Here is a 24,791-nt window from a genome sequence, read left to right as displayed (position 1 = left end):
ATTGGATTGTAAACCGACATCACTCGGTTTGGATTTCAGTTTAGAATCCTTACAAACTGATTTAAACCGATCCAATCCAGAAATATTATATAATTACATTATATTCTAAGTTAAGTAATCTAACTAATTATATTTATCATTTTATGTAGATTTTGACAAAGCAAAAGTAATTGGGCCATAAATTTTGACGGACAAGATGCACAATATTTTAATTGTCAAATGTTGTTCAAGTTTATTTTGAATGAACAAGTTAAGAACTTGTTTATTATGATGTATTATGTTGTAAACTTGTATGGATGTATCTTTGAATTGTTATGTAGATATCAAAGTAGATATGAATAATATAAAAGATGTATCAATTTGGATTGCGGACACAAAAAAATAACAAATAATTTAGGTAAAATAATATAAAAGAAGTGAAATTTTAGCTAATAAGTTCAAACCGGATCCAAACCGATCCAGTCGGTTTGGATCGGTTCGGTTTGAAAAAATTTTAGGTTGATATCGGTTTAAAAATATTTCAAACCGATTAGTTTGGATCGGTTTGAGAATATGTCCCAAACCGATCCAAACCGAATTTGCCCACCCCTAATCCCAAGGAGAGAAGAATGCTTCGCCTTAGCTGCTTTAATTTGCGCTTGTTCTTGTTGAACAAGAAGCTGATTACTTTAGTTTATAAGTTCACGATTATATATAGAATAATATACAGAGCCCTCAAGTTTCTTTTATTTTGAGTTAGTTATTTCAGTTTTACTACAGTTTGAACTTATAAAGTCCTTTGAATATTTTTCATTTGATGATCCATTGAAATTTGTTCAAGACTTTCAACTTCTACCGAATCTACTTTCCTTTACAGTTTCAATCAAATAACTGAATGACTTTATTAAGTGGTCAATCTTAAAATTAGAATAATTATAGGATATTTCAAGTAATTGATGAAATCAATGCATCATTATGGAACTAAATGATGAAATATGAGGAGGGACATAATTTTTAGGTTGTCCCTTGGCGTTTTCTTTTATCCTATCCAATAGCATTTAATTCAAGAATTTTGGATGAAGTTAGGTATCTAAGAAAAACGTCGTCTGGCTTTGTTTAAAGCGTATGACAAGACGTACTGAAATCTGGAAGTAAAAGACATATCTGACATAGCATATGCCGGTGCATATTGACATGTATTTTATCTTTAATTTGTAGGTCATGTTGTCAGCCTCTTTTAACTCAACAGCACGTCATTCGCTTATTCTATTTACAATCATATGTGTTGAGTAAATGAGTCCTTACTTATTCTTGTCAAACAAGTAAAATCCTGTTGAGTTAATTAGTTATTCCAGCTTTATTATAATTTGAGCTTATTCATTTGTTTGAGTCCGGATTTGGATCATAACAAGATTATTATTTTATTACCTTCTTAATATTTTGTTATTTAATTCTCAATAAAAATCCTCTTTTTATTTCTCTGCTAGATTATTTATCTTTATGTGGTCAAGAATTTGGACAAATATCCTTCTATGGATTTATTTAACAATCCAAAACAAAACTACAAGGATAAGTTATTGAATTTTTTTGTTGAATAATGCTATATTGAGTGTGTTTGTGGGTTTCTGGGTACCATTATTATCCTTAAGGGCAATGGCAATGCCATTCTTTACTATTATTATTACACAAGGCTCAATTCGATAAAAGTTGTACAAAATTAAAAGTACAAAGTACAAACTTTCGTTAAAACAAAAATAGTTTTACTGCACTTTATTAAAATATTGAAACCCACACACACACATAATTAATCTCTAGTGAAAACATCTTCATTTTTATGATGGGTAACAAAATACATTTTTTTTTTTTGAGAAATTACACAGATGGAGACTAGTCTAGAAAAATCCTCTCCTCCATCGATTGAAAACAACCGATCTACGAAGAGGGTGAAGTTTAAAGCACAGGGTGTGGATGGGGATAACCCACCTCCTGTATCTTTTAGAGACAAACTTTTGGAGACTCAGATGGAGTTGGAAGAGGAATTCATGGGTAAGGAAGAGGACATCGATATTGATATCGGGGATGTGGTAATTGAAATGGAAAGATTTTTACCGGCTATATCTTTCTCCCAAAAAGTTCACTTACAACTAGTGAAACCATGGCAATCAACAGTTGTTGTGAAATTGCTGGGAAGATCTATTGGATACAAAGTTCTGTGCAATCGTTTGGAGGCTTTATGGAATATGTCTCACGGCTTCTTTGTGATTGATCTAGAAAATAACTACTTCCTTGTCCGATTCAAAAGGGATTCCAATGCTCAGCATGTGCTTACTCAAGGACCATGGATCGTGCTTGGACATTATTTAACGGTACAACCATGGTCTTTGCATTTTGACAGTGTTAATGAGAAGATATCATCAGTAGTGGCATGGATTCGCCTTCCGGGTATGCCTCTTCACTATTATCACAAGAAGGTGCTGAGGTTGTTAGGCCAGGTAATTAGGAATGTCATTTGTATTGATTATAATACGGAATCAACCACTAGGGGAAAGTTTGCTAGGATCGCTGTTGAAGTTGCACTAGATAAGTTGTTATGCTCCCAGTTCCTGCTCGATAGTAAGATTCAAAAAGTGGAATATGAAAGTTTACCTACCATATGTTTTGAATGTGGAATTTACGGTTACCTCATTTCATCTTGCCAAAAGAAAATAGCAAACGAGGTGAGATAAGAGGAAAATACAGATAGTTCTCTAGATCAGTCGAAGGAAGTTGAAGCAGCGGTACAGTCAGCAAACCCTAGATTCGGACCTTGGATGGTGGTGGCCAAAAAAGGCAATCATAGGGCTCATAAGGAAAGTGTCACAATTTTTTAATAGAACCGAGCTGAGTTAGGAATGATTGGCCAAGGATCATGCTTTGGACCTCTCACGATTATTAATGAGAATGATAAAGACATTATTTCCAATAATACTACAATTGCGAAGGAGGCTAGATGGCGGTCAACATTTTCTCCTAACTCTCATGTAACCATGCCTAAACCATTTACCAAAAAGGCCTCAAATACCAAGACTTTACGAACCCTACCTTCAATAATAATGCCAATAATGAGTCACTATTTGTCCTTTCAATCATGCAACACAAAGGCGCACTACATGCACATGCAAAACCTAACCATGTACCCATGCATAAAGAGGTAGCTTGTAAAAAACCTAGTTTACTAAACGCAGCCATCTCCTATGACTTACTTGTTCTATCACCACGAGCCTAAACCCACAGAAACACACAACCATAGCTTTTGATAACCTGCAGGGTATGAGTTCCAACAATCCTAATAAGTTAATGATGCTTTCAAATTCTGTCGGTATTAATGAAGATCTCTTGCTCAGTTTGAACCACTATAATGACCCTTCCGATGGGAGACAACATAGTTTTAATCAATCTGATGACAACTCTGAGGATAGTGATTATATGAGAGATAGTGCCGAGCAAGATGGAAAATCAGAGTCTGCTGATTCTCTTGTGTTCGAAGATGGTATAGATGCTGAGCAGATAGTGGACACACCTGATGTGTAAGGAACTCTTTCATTTGCTTTTTTCCTCTTAATGATGTGTTTACCTATGTTTTGGAACTGTCGGGGGGCAGCCTTATGGGGTTTCCTTACAACTTTTAAAACCCTGGTTAATTGTTATAAGCTGAATTTTGTGGCTCTTTTCCAACTTAGGATCAGTGGTGCAATGGCTGACAATTTTATACAGAAATGTGGTTTTACGAGATCACATAGAGTCGAAGCGTTTGGTTTTGCGGGAGGCATTTGGCTATTGTGGAATTAAGATATTCAGGTGGAGGTGATGATTAATAACATGCAATTTATACATTACCGTATCTCTAAGCTTGGCCATTATTTTTGGGTGACAACAGTTTATGCATGCCCTGTTAAGACAGTCCGAAAGCAGTTTTGGCCTATGCTTGATATCTTGGCTTAGATGGTTAATGATCCATGGATTATTGGTGGGGATTTTAATACTATTATGAATGGTGCAGATAAAAGGGGTGTTGGGAAAGTAATCGGTTTGTGTAATTTATTTAAGAAATGGTTTCATAAAAATCGTTTATGTGATCTGGGATTCAAAGGCCCGACTTTTACATGGTCTCGAGGGACGCTTCATAAACGGTTAGATATAATTTTGTGGAATGAGGATTGGTCGTGCATGGCCCCTGAGACGATTGTTCTTTATCTTTCTAAGATCTAATCTGATCATCATCCTCTCCTGGCCCGTGAATGTCATATTGTAAGGTTCCAAGTGGGGCAAAGGCCTTTTTGTTTTCAGGCATCGTGGCTCAGAGATGATAGATTTCCTAGTTTTGTATATGATAATTGGAATGTTAATAAAAGTTATGTGGAGATGGCAGAAGAATTTATTTTCAAAGTGAATAAGTGGAACAAAGATATTTTTGGATATATTTTCAAACAAAAAAGGAGGCTTTCAACAAGAATTGGGGGCATTCAAAAAGCTTTGGAGTTTAATCAGACTAATCACTTTATCAAGTTGGAAACCGATTTATAGAAAGAGCTGGAAGATGTTTTGACTCAAGAAGAAATCTTGTGGTATCAGAAGTCCAGAAGAGATTGGATTCAATATGGGGATCAGAACACTAGTTTCTTTTATAAAAAAAAACTATCCGAAGAAGAAAAATGAATAAAGTGGTGACTATCCAAGATGATGTTGGAAGTTGGCTGCAGAATAAAGATGAAATACATGCTGTGTCATTTTTTGCAAACCTTTACTCCGATGAGGAGAGGGAGTATTGTGTGTATCCTACTTCTAATGATTTTCCAAGAATGACTAGCAATATGATAAGCAGCATTATGCAACCCGTGAATGATGAGGAAATTATGAGGATTGTCTTTAACATGCACCTAATGAAGGCACCCGGAGTGGATGGGTTACATGCTATCTTCTATCAATCTCAGTGGCAGGTGGTAGGACCTTCTGTATGCAAAGTGGTCAAAGAAGTTTTTGTTGGTAAAAATATTCCTCTTGAACTCAACAAAACCTTAATTGTCCTTATCCCTAAGAACAACAACCCTGCGAATATTAAAATGTTTCGGCCTATCAGCTTATGCCCTCTTATGTATAAAATCATAATTAAGATAATGACCAATAGACTGAAGGAGGTGCTACCACATCTTATAGGTCCAACACAGGCTATCTTTATACCTAGGAGGCACATAACTGAAAATATTGTTATTGCTCGGGAGGTGGTGCATTCTCTGTGAAATAAAAAGGGTAAAGTGGGCCAAATGGCAATAAAAGTTTATTTTGAAAAGACTTATGACAGACTGAGTTGGAATTTTATTTATGAGACGTTATGCCTAGCTGGGGTGCTTATGGACCTCATTCGTGTTATTATGGAATGTATCTCCTTACCCACTGTGCAGCTCCTGTAGAATGGGGAACTTACGAAATCTTTCATCCCTTCGAGAGGAATTCGGCAAGGCGACCCAATTTCACCCTACATATTTATGCTTTGCATTGACAAACTGAGACATGGTATTAATCAAGCTGTTCGGGAAGGTCGATGGAAACCAATTAAGCTTGCTCGTCAAGTTATCCCTATAACTCATGTTTTCTTTATTGATGATCTTTTGTTGTTGGTGATCAAGGATGTTCTCAACTCTTTTTGCGTGAGTTTTGGGGAAAACGTTAGCACTAGCAAAATATTGACTTTTTTCTCCCACAATGTGAATGTTGTTGATGTCAAAAAGATTAGAGAAAAGCTCGAGTTCACTACAACGAAAGACCTTGGTAATTACCTAGGGATGCCTTTGTTGCACATGAGGATTAGTAAGTAAACTCATTAAAGCCTTATTGACCGAGTTCAACAAAAACTCTCGGGTTGGACAACCAAACATCATTCTCTTGTAGGTCGGATAACATTAACATAATCGGTCATTCAAGCCCTACCCATTTATTTCATACAGACTGTCATGCTACCTGCAAGTATTCAAAATAAAATAAATTAGATTTGCAAACGTTTTATCTGGAGCAGGATTAAAGAGCCTTAGCGCATGCATCTTATTAAGTGGGATATGGTACAACTTCCAAAATGTTGTAGAGGTCTTAGACTTAAAAATATTAATCTCATGAATAAGGCTTTGCTATGAAAATTGGTTGGAATCTCTTTGACTCTCCTTATAGTTTCTGGATCCATGTATTGATGTCTAAATATGGGGTTGATAAGGACCATCTCCTTTTTGCACTTCCAACTCGATATAGTTCTCCTTTATAAAAGGCATTGTGAAATGTTTGGAATGAGGTTGTCCAAGGGACTCACTGGGCTATTGGGAATGTGAGGCTGGCTAAATTTTAGAAAGATTGTTGGTTAGAGGACGTGAATTGTTTGCAATCCTATGCTCTTGGCCCAATCGATGAGAACATGTTGAATGAGTGTGTGGCTAATTTCATTGATATTACTGGCACTTGGAACTGGGACCATTTTTCTTCTTTGCCGTCACACCATATCATTCTAAAAATAATTGGCATTATGCCCCCTTTTACTAGTGGGGAAAATAATTGCCGATATTGGGGACTAGCGAGGTCCGGTTTATTTAGTGTGAAGTCTGCTTATTTATCTCTCCTCAAGCTGTTGTCAAGTGAGAATAATTCCATTTGGAGTTTGATATGGAAATGGCAGGGCCTCCAAAGCATTCGATGTTTTCTGTGGCTGCTGGTGCATAATTGGTTGAAAACTAATAAGGAATATCGTGAAGACACGTGCTTAATGATAGTACTTGTATACGGTGTCCGAACATCATGGAGGATGGCCTTCATGCAGTCATGGATCGTGTGGACTCCAAACGTATTTGGTTAGCCCTTCTTCCGAAACACACAAGTCATACATTTTTTGCCTTGGATCTCTATGCATGGATTGTTTGTAATATGAAAAACCAGTTGAAGATTACTAATGAGAAAGATTGGCCAGTATTGTTTGGTGTCACTATGTGGCGCATGTGGTATTGGTGCAATCAATTTGTTTATGCACATAAGACGAGTAGCCTTTCCAACATAATCATGGACGTGAAGAATCGTTCAAAAGAGCTTATTATTGTTTATAAGTCTTTCGATGGTCAAAGAACTCCAAAAATAGAGCATGGATCTACTGGCAGCCCCCAACATGACCATTTCTCAAACTTAATACCGATAAAGCTTTGAAGAGATTGGGTTTGGCAAGTGTTGGTGGCTTGGTAATGAATTATTGTGGGGAATGGATTTGTGGTTTTAGCATGAATTTGGGTAGTTGTTCCATTATGAAAGCTAAATTGTAGGTAGGATTGACAGAAAAGCCTAGGTCGGCCTAAGCCTAGGCCAGCCCGGCCCAGCCCGTGGCTTTAAATGATGGACAATGGTCTCTAACTTGTAAAGCCCATATGCAATGGGCTCAGATAAGGGCTTTCTTTAAAAGTCCGGGCTTAATAAATAATTTTTTTAAAAGAAAAATCTTTATAATATGTCATAAAATTCAAATTAAAAAAATTGAAAAATTAAACAAAAAACAAAAGTGAACCAAACAAAACAATTCTTTAGTTTTGAACAAAACCCAAACTCCCAAAGTCAAAATCCCTAAATCCCTCATTTCCTCCCTCCCTCACTCACCGTCTGTCACCTCACCGTGCCTACGTGCCAGCTTCTCTCTGTTCTTGCCGCCGGCAGCCAACAGCATCCAGCAGTGAGCGACGAGTATCCAGCACCAGCACTCCAGCAGCCACCACTCAGCTAATAGCAGTAGCGAGCATCTCCCGCTGTCCCGCTGTCCCGCGCAACCCATCGTCCAGCTCCAGCCACCCAGCATCTCTCGCGCGACGGAACAGCAACCCCCACCCACTAGCACAGTCGCGCGATACTACAACAAGCACTTGAATGCGCGCGAGGCAGCAGCAGCGATTTGCAGTCTGTAGTACGCGATTCAAACCACGCCAGCAACAAGGCAGCAAACCATCCAACTCCGGTCCGGTACTCCTCAATTAAGCTTCAAATTTTTTTTATTATATTATCTAAGGCCTAAATATATGTAATTGGTTAATCTGTTGAAGAATATTGTAAAGAATATTATGATTTTGAGCTGTGAAGAATATTGTAGTTAAAGAATATGTAGAAAATGTTAAAGAATATTGTGCTGTTGGTTAATAATTTTGAGCTGTGTTGTTGGTTTTGTTGGTATTTATGGGTTGAAGCAGTTTTGTGCATTGTACTGTGCTTGTAAATAAAGTAAATTTGCTTGAAGTATGGTGTCCTGGATGTTACAAATTTAGGGTATTGTGGTGTCCCGTGCTTTGTTGTTAGAAAATTTATTATGACATTGACATTATGGTGTAAAAATATTCTACATTCTTATAAAATTTTCAGAAAATTATATGATATTTGATTAATTAATTAACTAATTAATTAATTTAATATTGTATCTCATTTAATTTTATATAGGTTTATAATGGAAAATGCTTCTGAATCTTCTAATTTACCTTCAAATCCATCAGTGGAGTCAGAAAATGTTCAAGAAGAGATGCGAAGTGATAAAAAAAAGAAAACGGAGGGTTGTGTCAAATTGTTAGGACCATTTCATAAAGATAAATGTTGGTGGTGTAGCGAAGGTAAAATGTAATCATTGTGGAACAGTTCTTTCTTGTGGATCAAGTACCAGTCATTGGAATAGACGTACTAGACAAATTCACGATTTTAATCAACTGACAATTGAAGAAGTTCTTGAATTAGCAACACTTGGTGAAAACCAAAAGTGGTGAGCTTGGAATTCAGAAATTTGATCCATTGGTTGCCCGTAAAAAACTTACAGCAGTTGTTGTAAAACATGAGCTTGCTCTTAGGTTTGTGGAGTATGAAGCGTTTAGAGATTTTATTGATTATTGCAACCCATTGGTAAAGCATATGTCCAAAAACACTTTAAAGAGTAAGATCTTTAAGATATATAATGTTGCAAAGGCGAAGGCAATGAATTTGTTGGAGATTAAAAATAGTAGGGTGGCAATTACTACAGATATGTGGACTGCTTGTAATCAAAAGAAAGGTTATATGGTTGTTACAAGACATTTCATTGACAACTTATGACATTTGCAAAGTCGAATCCTAAGGTATTTTTACTTTATTAAATATTTAAATTTTTATAGGTACTTTAATAAATTTTAAATTTTTTATTTAATTTTTTTGTAATTTGCATAATTATTATTATTATTTTTTTGAATAAATAGGTTTATATATGTGCAAGCCCCACATAGAGCTAATTGCCTTTCACAAATTTTGGTGAAGTGTTAGCTGGATTAGAATTTGGATAGAAAGATATCCACGGTTACTTAGGACAATTGTTCAACTAATGATGCGTTGGTTGAAAGATTGAAAGGATTGTTGTCAGCCGAGTCAATGATATTGGGTGGTAATTTTTTATTATATGAGGTGTGCGGCTCATATTTTGAATTTAATTATAAAGGATGAGTTGTTGGTGATTGAGAGTGGTATTACATGTGTTAAAGACAATGTGTTTTACTGGAGTTCGTCGCCAAAATAGGTGGAAATATTTGAGTTGGCATGCTGTCAAATGCAGATTGATGTAAAAAAGTTGGGGCTTGATTGCCCAATTCGATGGAATTTTACTTTTAAGATGCTTGAACTTGCAGTGAAGTACAAAAGTGTTTTTTCTCCATTGCAAACACTTGAGCCGAAATACAAATGTTTGCCTAGTAGTGAGGAATGAGAGTTGGCTAAGCAAATGTTGGATTATTTGGAGCCTTTTTCAAGGTTGACTGAGATGTTTTCGAGTACAACATGCCCCACTGCTAATCTATTTTTTCCATTGGTTTCTAAAATGAGGATTGCATTAAAGGAGTGGCAAACATCAGATGTTCCTGCAGTTAAGAACATGGAGAATAACATGATTGAAAATTTTTTAAAGTATTGGGATGAGATTAGTGGGATATTAGTCATGACTGTTATTCTTGATCCGAGATACACGATGTTGTTGATTAATTACTATTATCCGAAGAATTATGCAGTCGATTTTGAAAATTAGCTTAACAAAGAGCGAGACCTTTGTGGTGAAACGATGAATTATTATGAGGCCAAATCCACAACTACAAGATATGGTGTTGTTGGTGAGTCTTCTACCTCGATTGTTGTTCCTTCCGACCAATCTCATATTGGTTTTGATGATATAGATGATATAGGTGATTTTGATGCATATGCAACTCAAAATAGTCAATCTATTAGTTCGAAATCCGACTTAGATAGGTATTTGGAGGATCCTTTAGTCAAAAGAACTCCAGACTTTGATTTTTTACAATGGTGGAAGATGAATAAAGGCAAATATCCTATTTTGGTGGAGATGTGTTTGTGTTGTGTGTTATGTGAAGCTATTTTATCTAGTATTTGTGTATGGATTTGAAAACCTAATGAAGATAAATTAAGTGTTATTCAGTATTTATGAGAATGCCAAGTAGAGATAGTTAGAGATAAAGGTTGAAATTAGGTCTCGACACTTAGACTTTGGTTGAGTTTTATGAGAATACTGTAGCAGAGCCAAGAAAACCAAAAAGAGTAGAAAATATTTTAAGTTTGGGGAAAAATTTTGTTAAATTGTGCTTATTATGAAAAAAATTATGTTCCAATGGCTTAAGTCACTGAGTAACCAGGGCTGAGTATGTACCCCATATGCAGACTTGAGTACAAAGGCAATAAGAGTTATGAGCATTGTTGTAGCAACAAAAAAAAATGATCATTTGTCTAGGATATTGAGTAGCCAAGTTTGTTCATGAGCCTCATGTTTTGCCTTGCGTTAAAGATATATTTAGATAAGACTATGTTATGAGCATTGCTGTCGCAACTCTAATCTGTGCATTGGTTGAGTAATTGGATGTCATCATTACCACTGATCGACATTCACATGAAAAATCAATGATGTATTGAAGAGTTTTAAGTGCAAAAAAAAAATTTAGTATTGTTGTAGCACAGTCTGAGTTTATTTGTGATTTTTGCTCCCCTATATGTGAATATATTTGTGTTCTACCTTTGAATTATATGCAATATATCTGTAATGTTGTAGCACCTCTAGAGTTTGATCAAAGTGGCACACACACACTTTGGATAGAATGAAGCCTAAGTCTAGAACTGAACTGCTATGACTATTTTGTGTGATTATGAGTGTGATTTGAGGGTGAAAAAATCTTTGCAAATTTGATGACATAACTAAGTTATTTGTTGCATGATTGTGTGATTGAAGTGTTAGTATTGTTGTCATTACTTGAGGACAAATAATGGTTTAAGTTTGGAGGTGTGATAACTCTATGAAATGAGAGTTATCATGACACTTTTAGACTTAAATCAATAATACTTAGAGAGTAAATGATGTGTTTCAATGCATTTTTGTTGTATTTTGCATAATCATTTATCTTAGTTTATTTTTTATAAATTTTGTTTGATTTAGAATAAATTGTGTGCTTAAATCATATGCATAATTGTAGGTGACTGGAAGCTCAAATTTCAAAGAAGGAATGCTGATGCAATAGGCTTGCAAAAGATAGAAAATAACAAGATGATAAAAAAAATGGAATCAAGTCTGGAACAATACAGTTGTTGTAGTCGTTACTGTAGCAACCATTGCCATTGCTGTAGCAATCTTCGAAAAATGACAGAAAAGATTTTGCAAAATATTACGATCTGCAGTTTCCTAATCTGGAAGACACGCGAACTAGACTTCCTTTTACCTTAATTTTCAACTATAAAAGAAGCACACATGGTAAGGAAAAAGAGAGAGTCGTCACTCAAAGAGAAAAATCACAAAGAAACAAAAGAAAAACAAGATTCAAGAGAGAGATTGAGGGCTGCAAAAGAGAGAATTTGTTGAAATCAATTGGGAGCTCAGTCTTTCTTATTCGTCTCTTGTTTTCTTGTTTTCTATTTATTCATGAGGAGGTGTTTGATAGTTGAAACTTTGTTCTTTATTTTTCTTTTGCAAATCATGAACTAAATTTATTTTTGGTTGAGTGATAAACAATCTTAATGGTTTATTGACTGAAAATATGAGTTGCTGCACGTTTGATGTAACATTTTGTTTTGATAGTATTTATTTTTTTTAATTATTTCAGCTAATCACTCATTTAATGATACTAGCTAAGGAAGAGCCACAAAATGGTCTATCTTAGTGGAACATATCATAGCAATACTTGGTTTTAGATTGAGTTTCTTGGATTGAGTTTTACATGATCTCAAAAGGGTCATACTTAATTTAAAATTAGTGATGAACTAGACATAGGAATTCACCATGTAAGGTAATTAAAACCTAAGCGTGTAATGTTATATCTAATGTTAGCATAACAACTGATGACTGTTAGGTTGCATATAGATATAAGATATCCAATATGTGACAGTTGAGGATACATAAGAATTCTGCCCAGTGCTGTAGCAGATGCTGTAGCAACCGAGCCAAACATTAGAAAAATAGTCAAAATCATTAAGAGAGTTTATTTACTCAACTACTCTATATTCCCATTGATTTTATCCTTGAGTTTGACGTGATAATTTACTTTGTTACATTTTATTTATTACGTTTTTATTTTAATTAGTATATTAGTTTCATTAATTGTTTTATTTTAATTTAGAACAAAATTTGCACTGATAAAATTGTTGTAGAAAGTCTGATAATATCAATCGTTGTGGAGACGATCTTGAATACTCATCATTATATGACTTGTTATGTACACTTGCACATTGACACCAATAGCATTTGAATTTATACCCAATAGCAAGTATTAATGAAGCATGTGTGTAGAAAGGCGAATTTTGCTGCCGATTTCCTTACCGGAATGACTCTCACTCTCCCCCTTGGGTGCCATATTTTTCATTCACCTCTCATAGGAGTGCATTATTGTTTGTTCAATGATGAACTAGGGACTGATTTTTCTCGTTTTGTTTAGCCTAGCGGTGATCTAGGCTCCTCTTGTACAAAAAAAAAAAATACAGTTTGAATGTATTGAAATCTATATTTTTTTTTGTATTTTACTGACATCTCACTTAAAAGTAAAGATATTCTCATTAGAAAATGACTATATATATATAAATGGAAAGCTTTCCAAAGATCTGTCAACGAGCTATTTTATGATTATGGAAAAGAAAACAAGGACACTCATCCTACAAAACAAAGAATGATTACATCTGAATTATATATTACAACCATGTTGCCAAATTTTCATCGACAAAGAATATATCGGAGTCTTCTCTACAAAATTAACCATAGCAAAAAAATGAGTTTCCCTTCAATTGCATAATCGTGGTTTCTAAACATTAGAATTACAGATCAAGTCTTAAGGTTAGAACATCATCGGTGTACCCAAAAAAGATATAATTGTTGTGAATTATATGTCCTCCTATTACCCAATCCACCATTGCACCTAATCCAACATTCCAATATGGATTCCACTATGCCACTTACTTTATGCTGTTGTGGCAGTGAATTCCATGGGCATAATCATATATATAGGCAAAGGCAGAAGTGAGTAAGTGTGTGCATTTTGAAAAATATCAAGCTTCGTAATATAGGGAGCTATAGTTTTCTGAAAATTTATTCCCTCTAATTATCTTCTCTCATTCTCACTAAGCCTCTATTATACTTTTCGATTTCTTCCATTATTTGTTTGCAATACTTCGACAACAAATATATACTTTTATAACACATTTTCAGCAAGACTTCGCTCTAGTACATGAAGTATTTTATTCCCATACTCTTTTGTTTTTCATATGTTTATTTAAAATTACCTTTAGAAGTAAGGCTAGTTGTTTACATTTTTATCTCTCAATATACATTATACTAATCTTTTCTTATTTGTTTATGACAATGTCTTACTTGACAAAACTGGAGTTTAACACCTTGGATATATCTGGCAAAAATTATTTATCCTGGATCCTAGATGTTGAAATTCATCTTAATGATATAGGCCTTAGTAACACAATAAAAAATAATAATGACTCAACCCTTCAAGATCGAGTCAAGGCCATGATTTTTCTACGTCATCATCTCCACCAAGTACTGAAAACATAATATTTTACTATAAAGGACTCATATGTCCTTTGGTATAACTTGTACAAAAGAAATGGTCATTTAAGGTGAGTAATTCTTCTAAACGCTGGTAATGAATGAAATGACCTTAGCCTACAAGATTTTAAGTCAGTAGATGAATATAATTCTACATTACTTTGGAGTGAATATAATTCTACATTATACAAAATTACTTTGGAGTTTAAATTGTGTCGAGAAAATATGACTGATAAGGATATGTTGGAAAAAAAACCTTTACAACATTTCATGCTTCTAATATAGTTCTACAACAATAGTACAAAGCCCGTTAGTATACAAAATATTCTGACTTGATTGCATATCGTTTTATGGCAGAAAAGAATAATGAATTATTAATGAAAAATCACTTACCCCATCTTATTGGTACAAAACCAATTCTTCAAGCAAATGATATCTCACCTTATCGTGATGATAATTATGAAAATGGGGTGTGGCCGTCGGCATAATCGTGGTTGTAGACATAATTATGGTCGTAGTCGTGGTTCTTATCGAGGTCAAGGTCATAACAAAAATTATTATTATCAATCTCGTGCTGGTTATAAGAACCATAGAAAAGGGGAAAATGATGAGGGAATATATGTCTAATATAATATTCAAGAAAACACTTGTGATAGATGTAAAATGTCTGGTCATTTTTTAGGACAATTTTATACCCCCAGACATCGTGTGGATATGTTTTAGGCATCCCTAAAATCAAAGGAAAGAATGTCAAAACAAACTATGTTGATGACTCGGATCTAGTGGATGTCACACAACTTGATGTTTCAGATTTCTTTGAAGACAAACATGGAAAAATTAATCACTTGATCAATGATTGAAATGTTCATCATATTCAAAAATTTGACTTTTGTTTTATGTTTTTTCATGTAATTTTTATTTTTCATGTTATCTAATATGTATTTTTTTTTCCTTTTGTTTAAGGATATGAATTTCAATAAAATATTTAATGGAGAAATATTAGGAGTGTTCAAAATTTAATCCGATCTACTCAATCCGTCTTATTCGTAGAAATTCGATCTGTAAAAATCCAATCCATGATTGGTGAATTGGATTGTATTGAAAATTTAAAAATCCACAATCGGTGAATTGGATATGAATTTACTTCTGTAAATCTGCAAAAATCCAGAAATTCGCTAAAAAAAAATATTTATTTAATTAAAAATTTAACTTGTAAATATAGCATTTGTGCTTACTAATAAATAAATAAGTTAACATATTGTTACATTAACGCTATATTATATCTTATATGATAATAATATAAAATAAAAAAAAATAGCTTCCTAAGCAGTTAATTTAACTTTGAATGTCTTTTTTATCTTTATTTAAACAATTAGTTTATGTAAATCGTATTTAATTTTAAATTTGATTAGTAGTAAACTTATTTTAATTTTAATTTTATTTTTATTTAGTTAGTTCGTAAATAGGACAGAATTAAAAAATTTTAGCCCGCAAACCAATCCACAAAATGGTAGATTAGATATGGATTAAGTCAAATCCGCATCCGATCCGCAGACATATGGATTGAATTTGGATTAAATTTCATCAATCTGTGGATTGAATCGGATTATAAATTTATAATCCGCAAAATCATAGATTGAATATAAATTGATGTCCAAATCCGCGAAAACCCCTAAGAAATATGTTTGACTGATAGTGCAACTACACATGTGATCCTTCGAAACAAGGGTATTTTTCAAATTTAAATTTAATTAAAGCCAATGTGAATACAATATCAAGTCCCATAGATCTTATTGAAGGCATTGTAAGAGCAATGATTATATTAGCAAAAGGTAAGAAATTAGATATTCATAACGCTCTGTATTCACCTAAATAAAAAAAATTATTTGGTTTTAAAAACATTTATCGTAATAATTTTCATATAGAAACAATGAACGATAATAATATACAAATATCTATGCATTACTTCTAATATGTTTAAAAAGAAATAAATACTCGCAAAGCTTCCAGCTTTCTCATCTGACTTATATTATACGACGATGAACCAATGGAAAGTTATGCAGTCATAAAAGATAAGTTATATAATTTAAAATCTTTTATACTTTGGCATGACTGCCTTGGCCACCCTGGATCACTAATGATGCATAGAATTATTGAGAACTCTCGTGGACACTTATTGAAAGATTTGAAAAATTTATTGTCCAATGAGAATAGTTGCACTGCTTGTTCACGAGGAAAATTAGTAGTTAGATCATCACCCAATAAAATTGGTTTTGAATCTCCATTATTTTTTCAAATGATTCAAGAAGATATCAGTGGTCTTATTCACCCACTGAGTGGTCCATTTCATTATTTTATGGTTTTGATTGATGCATCCACACAATGATCACATGTTTGTTTATTATCTACATGTAATATTGCATTTGCAAGATTGCTTGCGTAGATAATCAGGTTATGAGCACAATTTGTAGATTATCTAATAAAGACTACACATCTAGATAGTACTAGAGAGTTTACTTCTAAAATATTTGATACTTCTAAAATATTTGATACTTCTAAAATATTTGATGATTACTGAATGGTAGTTGGGATTGATGTAGAACACCCAGTACCACATGTACATACTCAGAATGGATTAGCATAATCTCTTATCAAACATCTCCGAGTAATTGCCAGAACTTTATTATTATGAAGTCAACCACCTATTTCGATATGAGGACATGCTATTTTGCATGTTGCGGCATTAATTCGCTTGAGGCCTACTGCCTATCATAAATATTAATCCTCATTACAACTGGTATTGAGACATTATCCAGATATAGGGATGGCAAAACCCCGGGCTGGGTTCGGGTATTGCAATGACCGGACCCTGCCTGGATGCAACCGGTCTAGGTCCGAGTCCGGGCCAGGTTTTAATCCGGGTACTCAAATTTTATATTTTTTAATATTATATGTGTATATATTTTTTGGTAATTTTATAAGTTTTAAATTTATTTCAATAAAATTTGACATGAAAATATAAATTTTAACTATTTAAAACTTTATATATGTACAATAAATGCGTCAAATAAATATAAATATTTAAAATAATATATATTTTATAATTTTTTAAATAAAATTCGGGTTCCGGGTTTATCAAGTGATGCCCAAGATCGACCCGACTTCATATCATTACCCGGCCCACAACGCCCGAGTACGGTCCGGGTCTGGACCGGACGGGTATTTTTGCCACCTCTATCCAGATATATCTTATTTACGCACTTTTGGTTGCGTAATATAAGTGCTGATTGCGCCCCCACAACGCACTAAAATAGGACCCCAATGTCATTTAGAAATTTATGTGGGATTTCACTCATCATCTATTATTGGATATCTTAAACCATTGATGGGTGATGTATTTACTGCACAATTTGTGGATTGCCATTTTGATGAGACATATTCCCCGATTAGGGGAAAGAAAAAAGATTCATGATGTTAGACATGATCCTTAATGGAAAGTGACCTATTTTTCTCTCATTTAGATCCACACACATCTTAGAGTGAAAAAGAAGTGCGTAGGATAATTCATTTGCAGCAAATTACAAAAGAATTGCTAGATGTCTTTACAGATGCGGCAAAAGTAACCAAATCGTATATACCAACTACTAATGTACCAAATCAGGTCATTGTTCTTAAAGAATAATTAATGAAAAATGCAATTGAGAAATTATCTATGGCACGCCAAAAGCATGGCAGACCAATTGATTTAAAAGATATTATTCCGTGAAAAAGAAAAATGATTAAATAGGGTTCTGCTGCAAATAACGCTAAAAATCTAAAATAACAAAATGTTTCAGAAAATCAAATGGTTTATGACAAAAACCTTGACAATACAAAAATTCTTTTTTAAGAACAAAACCTTGAAAAGGCACTTGAAACTAGAAATAATGGGATTTCTGTTGACTATACTTAGGGTAATATTTTGAAAAGGCATTTGGTCCATAATAAGACTAAACATTCTGAAAGACCTTTGAAAGAGGCACATGCCCAAGAAATGGCACAAGCTCTTGAAGTGGCTGGAAATTAAAAAAATTATCATCAATGATGTGTTTCCGTTTACAGTAGCTACTGACATTATAAATGATCATGATCTGCAAACCATTAATGAATGTAGACTGAGGCATGATTGGCTTAAGTGGAAAGAGGCAATGCAAGTAGAGTTGACTTCTTTAGTTAAATGTGAAGTATTTAGACTTATAGTCATAACAACTGAGGTTTTCAAACCCATTGGGTACAAATGAGAATTTGTATGGAAACGTAATGAAAATGATAGTCATAAGATACAAAGCATGAATTACTACACAAGGCTTCTCACAGAGACTTGGTATTGAATACAACGAGACATATTCTCCTATTATATATATATAATTATGTTTCGATTTTTAATTAGTTTGGCTATATCAGAAAATCTTGATATGCGTCTCATGGATGTAGTGACAACTTATCTATATGGGTTATATATATATGAAAATCCCTTAAGGATTCAAAATGTCAAGTCGTGTCAATCATTACATTGTATCTTGTATTCAATAAAACTACAAAGACCTTTATATGGATTAAAACAATCTGTGCGCATGTAGTATGATTGGCCTAATGAGTATTTGATAAAAGAAGGATATGTTAATGATTCTATTTGTCAGTATGTTTTTATAAAGCAATCGGAATCTGGTATTGCAATTCTTGCCATTTATATTGATGATTTGAATTTAATAAGAACTTCTGAAGAGCTCTAAAAGACTACGAATTGTTTAAAAAATGAATTTGAAATGAAAGATTTGGGGAAAACTAGGTATTGTCTTGGGTTACAGACCAACCACAAACCTAATAATATATTTATCCATTAGTCAAATTATACTGAGAAAATTTTGAAACATTGTGTCGACATGGATAAATCTTACCCATTGAATATCCCAATGGTAATCCGGTCTCTTGATCCTAAAAAGGATCAATTACATCCTAAAGAGGATGATGAATTGATACTCGATCCTGAACTACCTTATCTAAATGCAATTGGTGCTCTGATGTATTTAGCACAATGTACTAGACCGGACATAGCATTTTCTGTTTAACCTGTTAGTTGGTTTAGCTCCAAACCAACTAGAAAACATTGGAATGGTATCAAACACATTTTTGGTTATCTTCAAAGAACAATTTATTTGACTTTATTTTATTCTAATGAACTAACAAAAAATCTAAGTCTTATTGGTTATGCTAATGCATGTTATTTATCTAATCCCATAAAACTTGTTCACAAATTGGATATGCTTTTACTTTTAATGGTACAACAATTTCTTAGGAGTTTATGAAATAAACTCTCGTTACAACATCCTCCAACCACTATGAAATTCTTGCACTTCATGAAGCTAGTCGAGCATGTTGCCATTTGTAATCCATCATATTCAAAGTACATGTAGAATATCTTTAAGTTCAGATATCCCAACAGTGATATATGAAGATAATGTTGCATGTATAGCTCAATTCAGAGAGGGATACATTAAAGGGACAAATCAAAACATATTTCATCGAATTCTTCTACACTTATGAGCTCCAACAGAAGAAGAATATTGATATCAAATAGATATGCTCTATGGATAATATGACTAACATTATTTACAAAAGCTCTACCTACATCTACATTTGAGAAAATTGTATATGTTATTAGCATGTGTTGCCTCAATAAACTATCAAATTAATACATATTGCCATTAGGAGGAACACTAATAAGAGAAAGCACTCAACAAGAGAAGCATAATCTTACAAGAGAAAAATCACAATAATATTGATGCATATGTATTGTATTCTTTTTTCCTTTTGACCAGGTTTTCCCATTGAATTTTACTGGCAATGGTTTTTAATGAGGCAGTATTAAGCACGTCCAGTACTATTACATCTGAAGAAATATAAATGATGGGTCCAAGGAGAAGTTTTGTGAATTATATATGTCCCCACATTACCTAGTCCATCATTGCACCTAATCCAACATTCCAATGTGGATTGACAGTGAATTCCATAGGCGAAGGTGGAATTGAGCAAATGTATGCATTTTGGAAAATATCAAGCTTCATAATATAGGAAGTTATGACTTCTCTAAAAATTTATTTCCTCCGATTATCTTCTCTCACTCTCACTAAGCTTTTATTATACTTTTCGATTTCCTCCATTATTTGTTCGCAATACTTTCATGACAAATATATAATTTTATAACATCTACTAGAAATTTATTGTAAAAGTGTCCGGCAGTAGCCTGATTCTCTTTGTTTTCCCAACAACCTTCTTAAGGGAAGGCACCCAGAGGCAGCAGCTCTTGAGGAGTTTCTACTTTCAATGTACGCTAAAAACTTCTCTTTTGAAAGATTTTTGTGGACAGATGCAATAAACGGATCTGAAAATAAGTACAATAAAAGAGAATGCTTTACCATCAATTTTTTTTTTTTTTAAATTAGAATGCTTTACCATTTGATCATACATATATCTATGCCATTTCTTTATCATTTTAATCCCAATTTCGCCCCTCTGCCTTAATCATTTTTGCATTATCTTTCCCCTATTAGTTTATAAAATGAGCAATTTCAATAGAGTTTCATTATAAATACAAGTAAATTATTTTAAAATTTTTTATTAGTGTATTTATGTAATATATTATATAATTTTACTGTTAAATTTTTAATGTTTATCACTCTAAATATAATTCAAAAAATTTAATAGTAATTGTCCGAATAAAAAAAAAGGAATTTTTTTTTTCTTTCTATAATTCTATTATAAACCAAATATGGAAAAATATTTCACTCTACTGTCCTCTTCTTTTCTCTCTTTTCTTCTACTTTCCTCTCCTCTCATTTCCTTACTTTTCTTCGTAGGAAACACCACCTTCCTTTCAGCAGCAATTATCTACCAATTTGGCGTTTCCTCCTCCGTTGCAGTTGAAGCAATTGCAATGCACGTAAAGTTTTACTTAAGGGAAGAGTTCTCAAAAGGCACTAAAAAAAAAAAACAAATCAAGCCCCAGTGCTCGTCATTAGGAGCAATGAAAAGAAAAAATAAATAAGATGGGAAACATAAACGAGACGAAAAATAGGAGGCACCGAACTCAAAGATCTATCAAATCCGAGCTTGAAGCATCTTTTGACATCCTCCTTTCCAGGCTTGCGCATCATCAAGAGAGTAGTTTTCGTATCCTTTGACATCCTCCTCGAGGTGGAAAAACGTAAGTTTAATAATAAACTCAGATTATTTTAATCTGTTCAGCGCATGTACTTCAAAATCATATTGAAATCAATGGCAATAGAAATACATATTCTGTTAATTTCGTCTACTTTTACTAATAAAATTTCCCCTTTGTGTTACAATCCATCTCTCGTCGCATTCGTGTGTCAGCATGCCACAAAATGTTCAGCTACCCTATTACTACCATCTTTTCCCGATATTAATTGACATTCAAAGAGATGAAAATGATACAGGGACACAAAAACTGTGATATTTTTTATTCTTTTCACAAAAGGAAAATGGTGCACAGCAATATATATACAAAAGATCACTTGGTAATGACGGCAAAGTTACATAGACCTGTACAAAACATATCTTTAATTCAACCAATAGAAGAAGTTTATAGCTTCAAGGAAGAATACGAAGGGCGGGTGGGTTTCTACACCAAAACCATTAAAATTTGAGGGCATTATTCTCATCTAGGTTTGATCTGATAGACTCTGTTATACCAAATTGAATGAAGGGTCATGTGGAAGAGATCATACTTCTCAGGCTTAGCATGCCAGAGGAAATGCCGCTGTAATTTCCTGACCGCAAACTGCATCTCAAAATACTTCTTTTCCGGTATTGAAAGCAGTATGTCTTTCAAGTTCGGGATGTTTTCCTCTGCAATTATTACTGAGAATGCTTCCCAATTCAACACCTCATAAAATGGTGGCACAAAATTGTCGGATATTATCACAGGCACACATTCATAAAAGATGGATTCGACCACCCGTGGGCTGTTGACCTCATAACCCTTGGGGCAAATACAGTATTTGCTGCTCTTCATGTGTTGGATGTAATTCATTTTGCTTGCAACTCCAGGAGGCATTGGACCAAAGATCTTCATATCAGGGTCTTTGTCTTTCCAGTACTTCAGCAAGATTGGACGTAAATACCCATGCAAATTACCAGCATAGAAAGCAAGAATGTGCCTCTGAGAAGGTGGTTTACCCCCAAGATCTCTGAGAGGATTTCTTGCAGAACGGACGTATGTCTCTGGAAGAGACACATCCCTCCCCAATTTGAAGCCTGCAGTAACATCTGCATTGCAGAGGGCTTTGATGCAATGTTCCATGTGGTGCCTCGTCTCATATGGAGCCTATAAGACATCCAATGAATTAATGTTATACGTAAATGTCTAACTAAAAATGCAGGGAAATTTCACAGTGATCCAGCAACTTTTGTAGATACAATGGAGTTAGGACATGTAGACAATGCAATATAACGCTTTCCTCTTTTGAAAGAACAGAACCCAAAGGACCAGACTACTACTCCTCCCCCACATTTTCTCTGAATTAGCTTGAGAAACCTCAAACCACCACATGGGGTTGGCATGGTCAATGAGTTAGGAATAAGATAAAATGGTCAGTTTTGATCATTTTATCACATTTGATTTCTAGAATCACATTTGATTTCTAGAATCACATTTGATTTTTATGGCATAATATTAGCCTCATTAGATTCTTAGCGTGGAAAGAAAGGCATGAAAGCATACCCAATCATGGCAGGCAACAAGAAAGTGATCTGCTCCACCGGTTCTATTCCAGTAACGATATTTTGCTGCAATACTTTCAGCATATTCCTTCAAGTATTGTCGTAAGTTGGTCCGGTTGTGAGAGTTCCGTACATAAAGTGCATACTCTAGCATCCGTGAACTAAATGGCATATAAAACAGGTGAGCCTTTCGAGGGTCCTTCACCGCAAAATGTTTATTTCCCTCCATCAGTTTCATAAACCATCCCTCAGAAGCATATAAACCTTTGAGTATTGGCTGATGAAAGATGGGTTTCTTTCCATCCCTGTAGACGTAGACTTTGAGCGTGCGATCCATCAGTTCATAACTCCTGAAAATGCAACCAAGTAGAAGTTTAAAACCAAAATACATACTTTAAAAGATTAATAGATCTGTGATTCAGCAACAATGCTCATTCACCCATGAGGATACTGCAGATATTATGACTGAGAGCAAACTGATGAAAAGGCGGACAAAAAGAGAAAAGTAGAGTCTCATAAACCACATTCCCTTAATTTCTTCTGGTGACCAGAAATCCACGAAGGAAAGCAGCAAATAAGGTTTTCATGTAAGATCAAAGATAATTCTGTCAGCTTACCTTTTAAACATGGAAACATTACGAAATAGTGGGGCATGAAGTTCTTGGTCACTCACTGAAACTGAAGCCTTCTCAATCTCTGTCTTGGCAGCCAAAACTTCCTTGTCACGTACAGAAGACCATCGTGGCCTCTACAATCAAATACAAAAAATGTTAAATTCTCAGCATTACTAAAGCATAGACTTAAGTATTCAGAGAAAACTATACCATTGCACGTGAAGACCGATGGTGCCTCATTAGTATATCATTCATCTCAAATATTGATGTTACTGTTTTTGGTGGCATATTGCACCTCATCTTTTTCTTCCCAGGACTGCCAATCAGTGCAGAAATATTCACTGAAGTTGCGATATCACTTTTTGGGACAGCAGACCTAGCAGCGGAGCTTGCATTTGACTCCTCAGTTTTCAAATGGGTTATATTTGTCAAGGGAGATACTATGGATAAAGTTTTCTCGCCTCCAATATTTGCAATTGACTGACTTGTATGTTGCTCTGGCACGCCATCTGACACAATTTCCAAGTTTGGCTGCACAATCTGCTTTAGTGGGAGACTTTGTTTAGCTTCACCGGCGGGTTCCACCGTGGCACTATTTTCACCAATTCTCTCAATTTCAAGTTCAGACAAATCATTTAGATCTTTGACATTTTCAGCTACAGAATCATCATCCACTTCTCTATCTGTGACAAGTTCAATTGGATTATCCTGGCCTTTCCCCTCAGACACGATCCCATTGTTAGTGTCTCCATCTACTTCCCTTAGCCCACTATCATCCCCAGTGTCACTACCAAACTTAGAATCTTCATCATCTTCCAGAGACCCTTTAAACACAGAATCACTCATCAAGTCTGAAGCGTTAACCGTAAGAGGGTTGCGTACCATCACAGACTTTGAAAAAGATTTCAAAGCCGGCAGGCCACTTTCATCGTGTACTCCAACCTCACTGTCAGGCATCAAAGACCGAAGGGCTTTCCCATATGGTAGCAAAAGGGATTGGAATAACAGATGAGTAACAGCCACCACCAGCACCACAAAAAGCCATCTCCGAGTTTGAACACGAAATACTTTCAGAAATTGATTCGCGGACTCCATAACAAGATACTCACTCAACTCATCACAGAAGCATATATTAAACTATCCCTTAATCCTGCATTATCACCCAGAACACTCAAATTTAACCCAATAAAAAAAAAAGGAAAGAAAATCATAATCGAAGAAGTTGAAAACTTAAATTACATATAAACAATTTAGTACTCTGTCAAACAACCAACAACCCTGAAATTTGATACCTAAACAAGCCATCTCAATTACTAATTCATGGATCATCA

The 24,791-nt window shown here is 34.4% G+C and overlaps 3 protein-coding genes across 3 annotated transcripts; 2 read left to right on the top strand and 1 right to left on the bottom strand.

Moving 5' to 3' along the window:
- Nucleotides 1–1,859: 1,859 nt before the first annotated feature.
- Nucleotides 1,860–3,549, top strand: LOC112095593. The gene is made up of 2 exons (XM_024177696.1): nt 1,860–2,696; nt 3,286–3,549. Exons 1-2 carry the CDS (start codon nt 1,860–1,862, stop codon nt 3,547–3,549), a joined length of 1,101 nt encoding a protein of 366 aa, XP_024033464.1.
- Nucleotides 3,550–21,824: 18,275 nt separating this feature from the next.
- LOC112095905 lies at nt 21,825–22,065 on the top strand. Its single transcript, XM_024178630.1, is given in 2 exon segments — nt 21,825–21,947; nt 21,949–22,065. Coding segments are annotated over 2 exon segments (240 nt in total).
- Nucleotides 22,066–22,098: 33 nt separating this feature from the next.
- LOC18055951 (probable glycosyltransferase At5g03795) lies at nt 22,099–24,555 on the bottom strand. Its single transcript, XM_024177695.1, has 5 exons — nt 23,671–24,555; nt 23,464–23,594; nt 22,848–23,196; nt 22,262–22,451; nt 22,099–22,193 (listed from the first exon to the last, which is right to left on the bottom strand). The coding sequence occupies exons 1-5, from the start codon at nt 24,553–24,555 to the stop codon at nt 22,099–22,101; spliced, it is 1,650 nt and encodes a 549-aa protein (XP_024033463.1).
- Nucleotides 24,556–24,791: the final 236 nt, after the last annotated feature.

This window comes from Citrus clementina, unplaced genomic scaffold (genome assembly GCF_000493195.1).
Source record: "Citrus clementina cultivar Clemenules unplaced genomic scaffold, Citrus_clementina_v1.0 scaffold_1, whole genome shotgun sequence".
Taxonomy (NCBI): Eukaryota; Viridiplantae; Streptophyta; class Magnoliopsida; order Sapindales; family Rutaceae; genus Citrus; species Citrus x clementina.
Note: the sequence above shows the minus strand (reverse complement) of the source record. Positions and strands in the feature narration are given on the sequence as shown.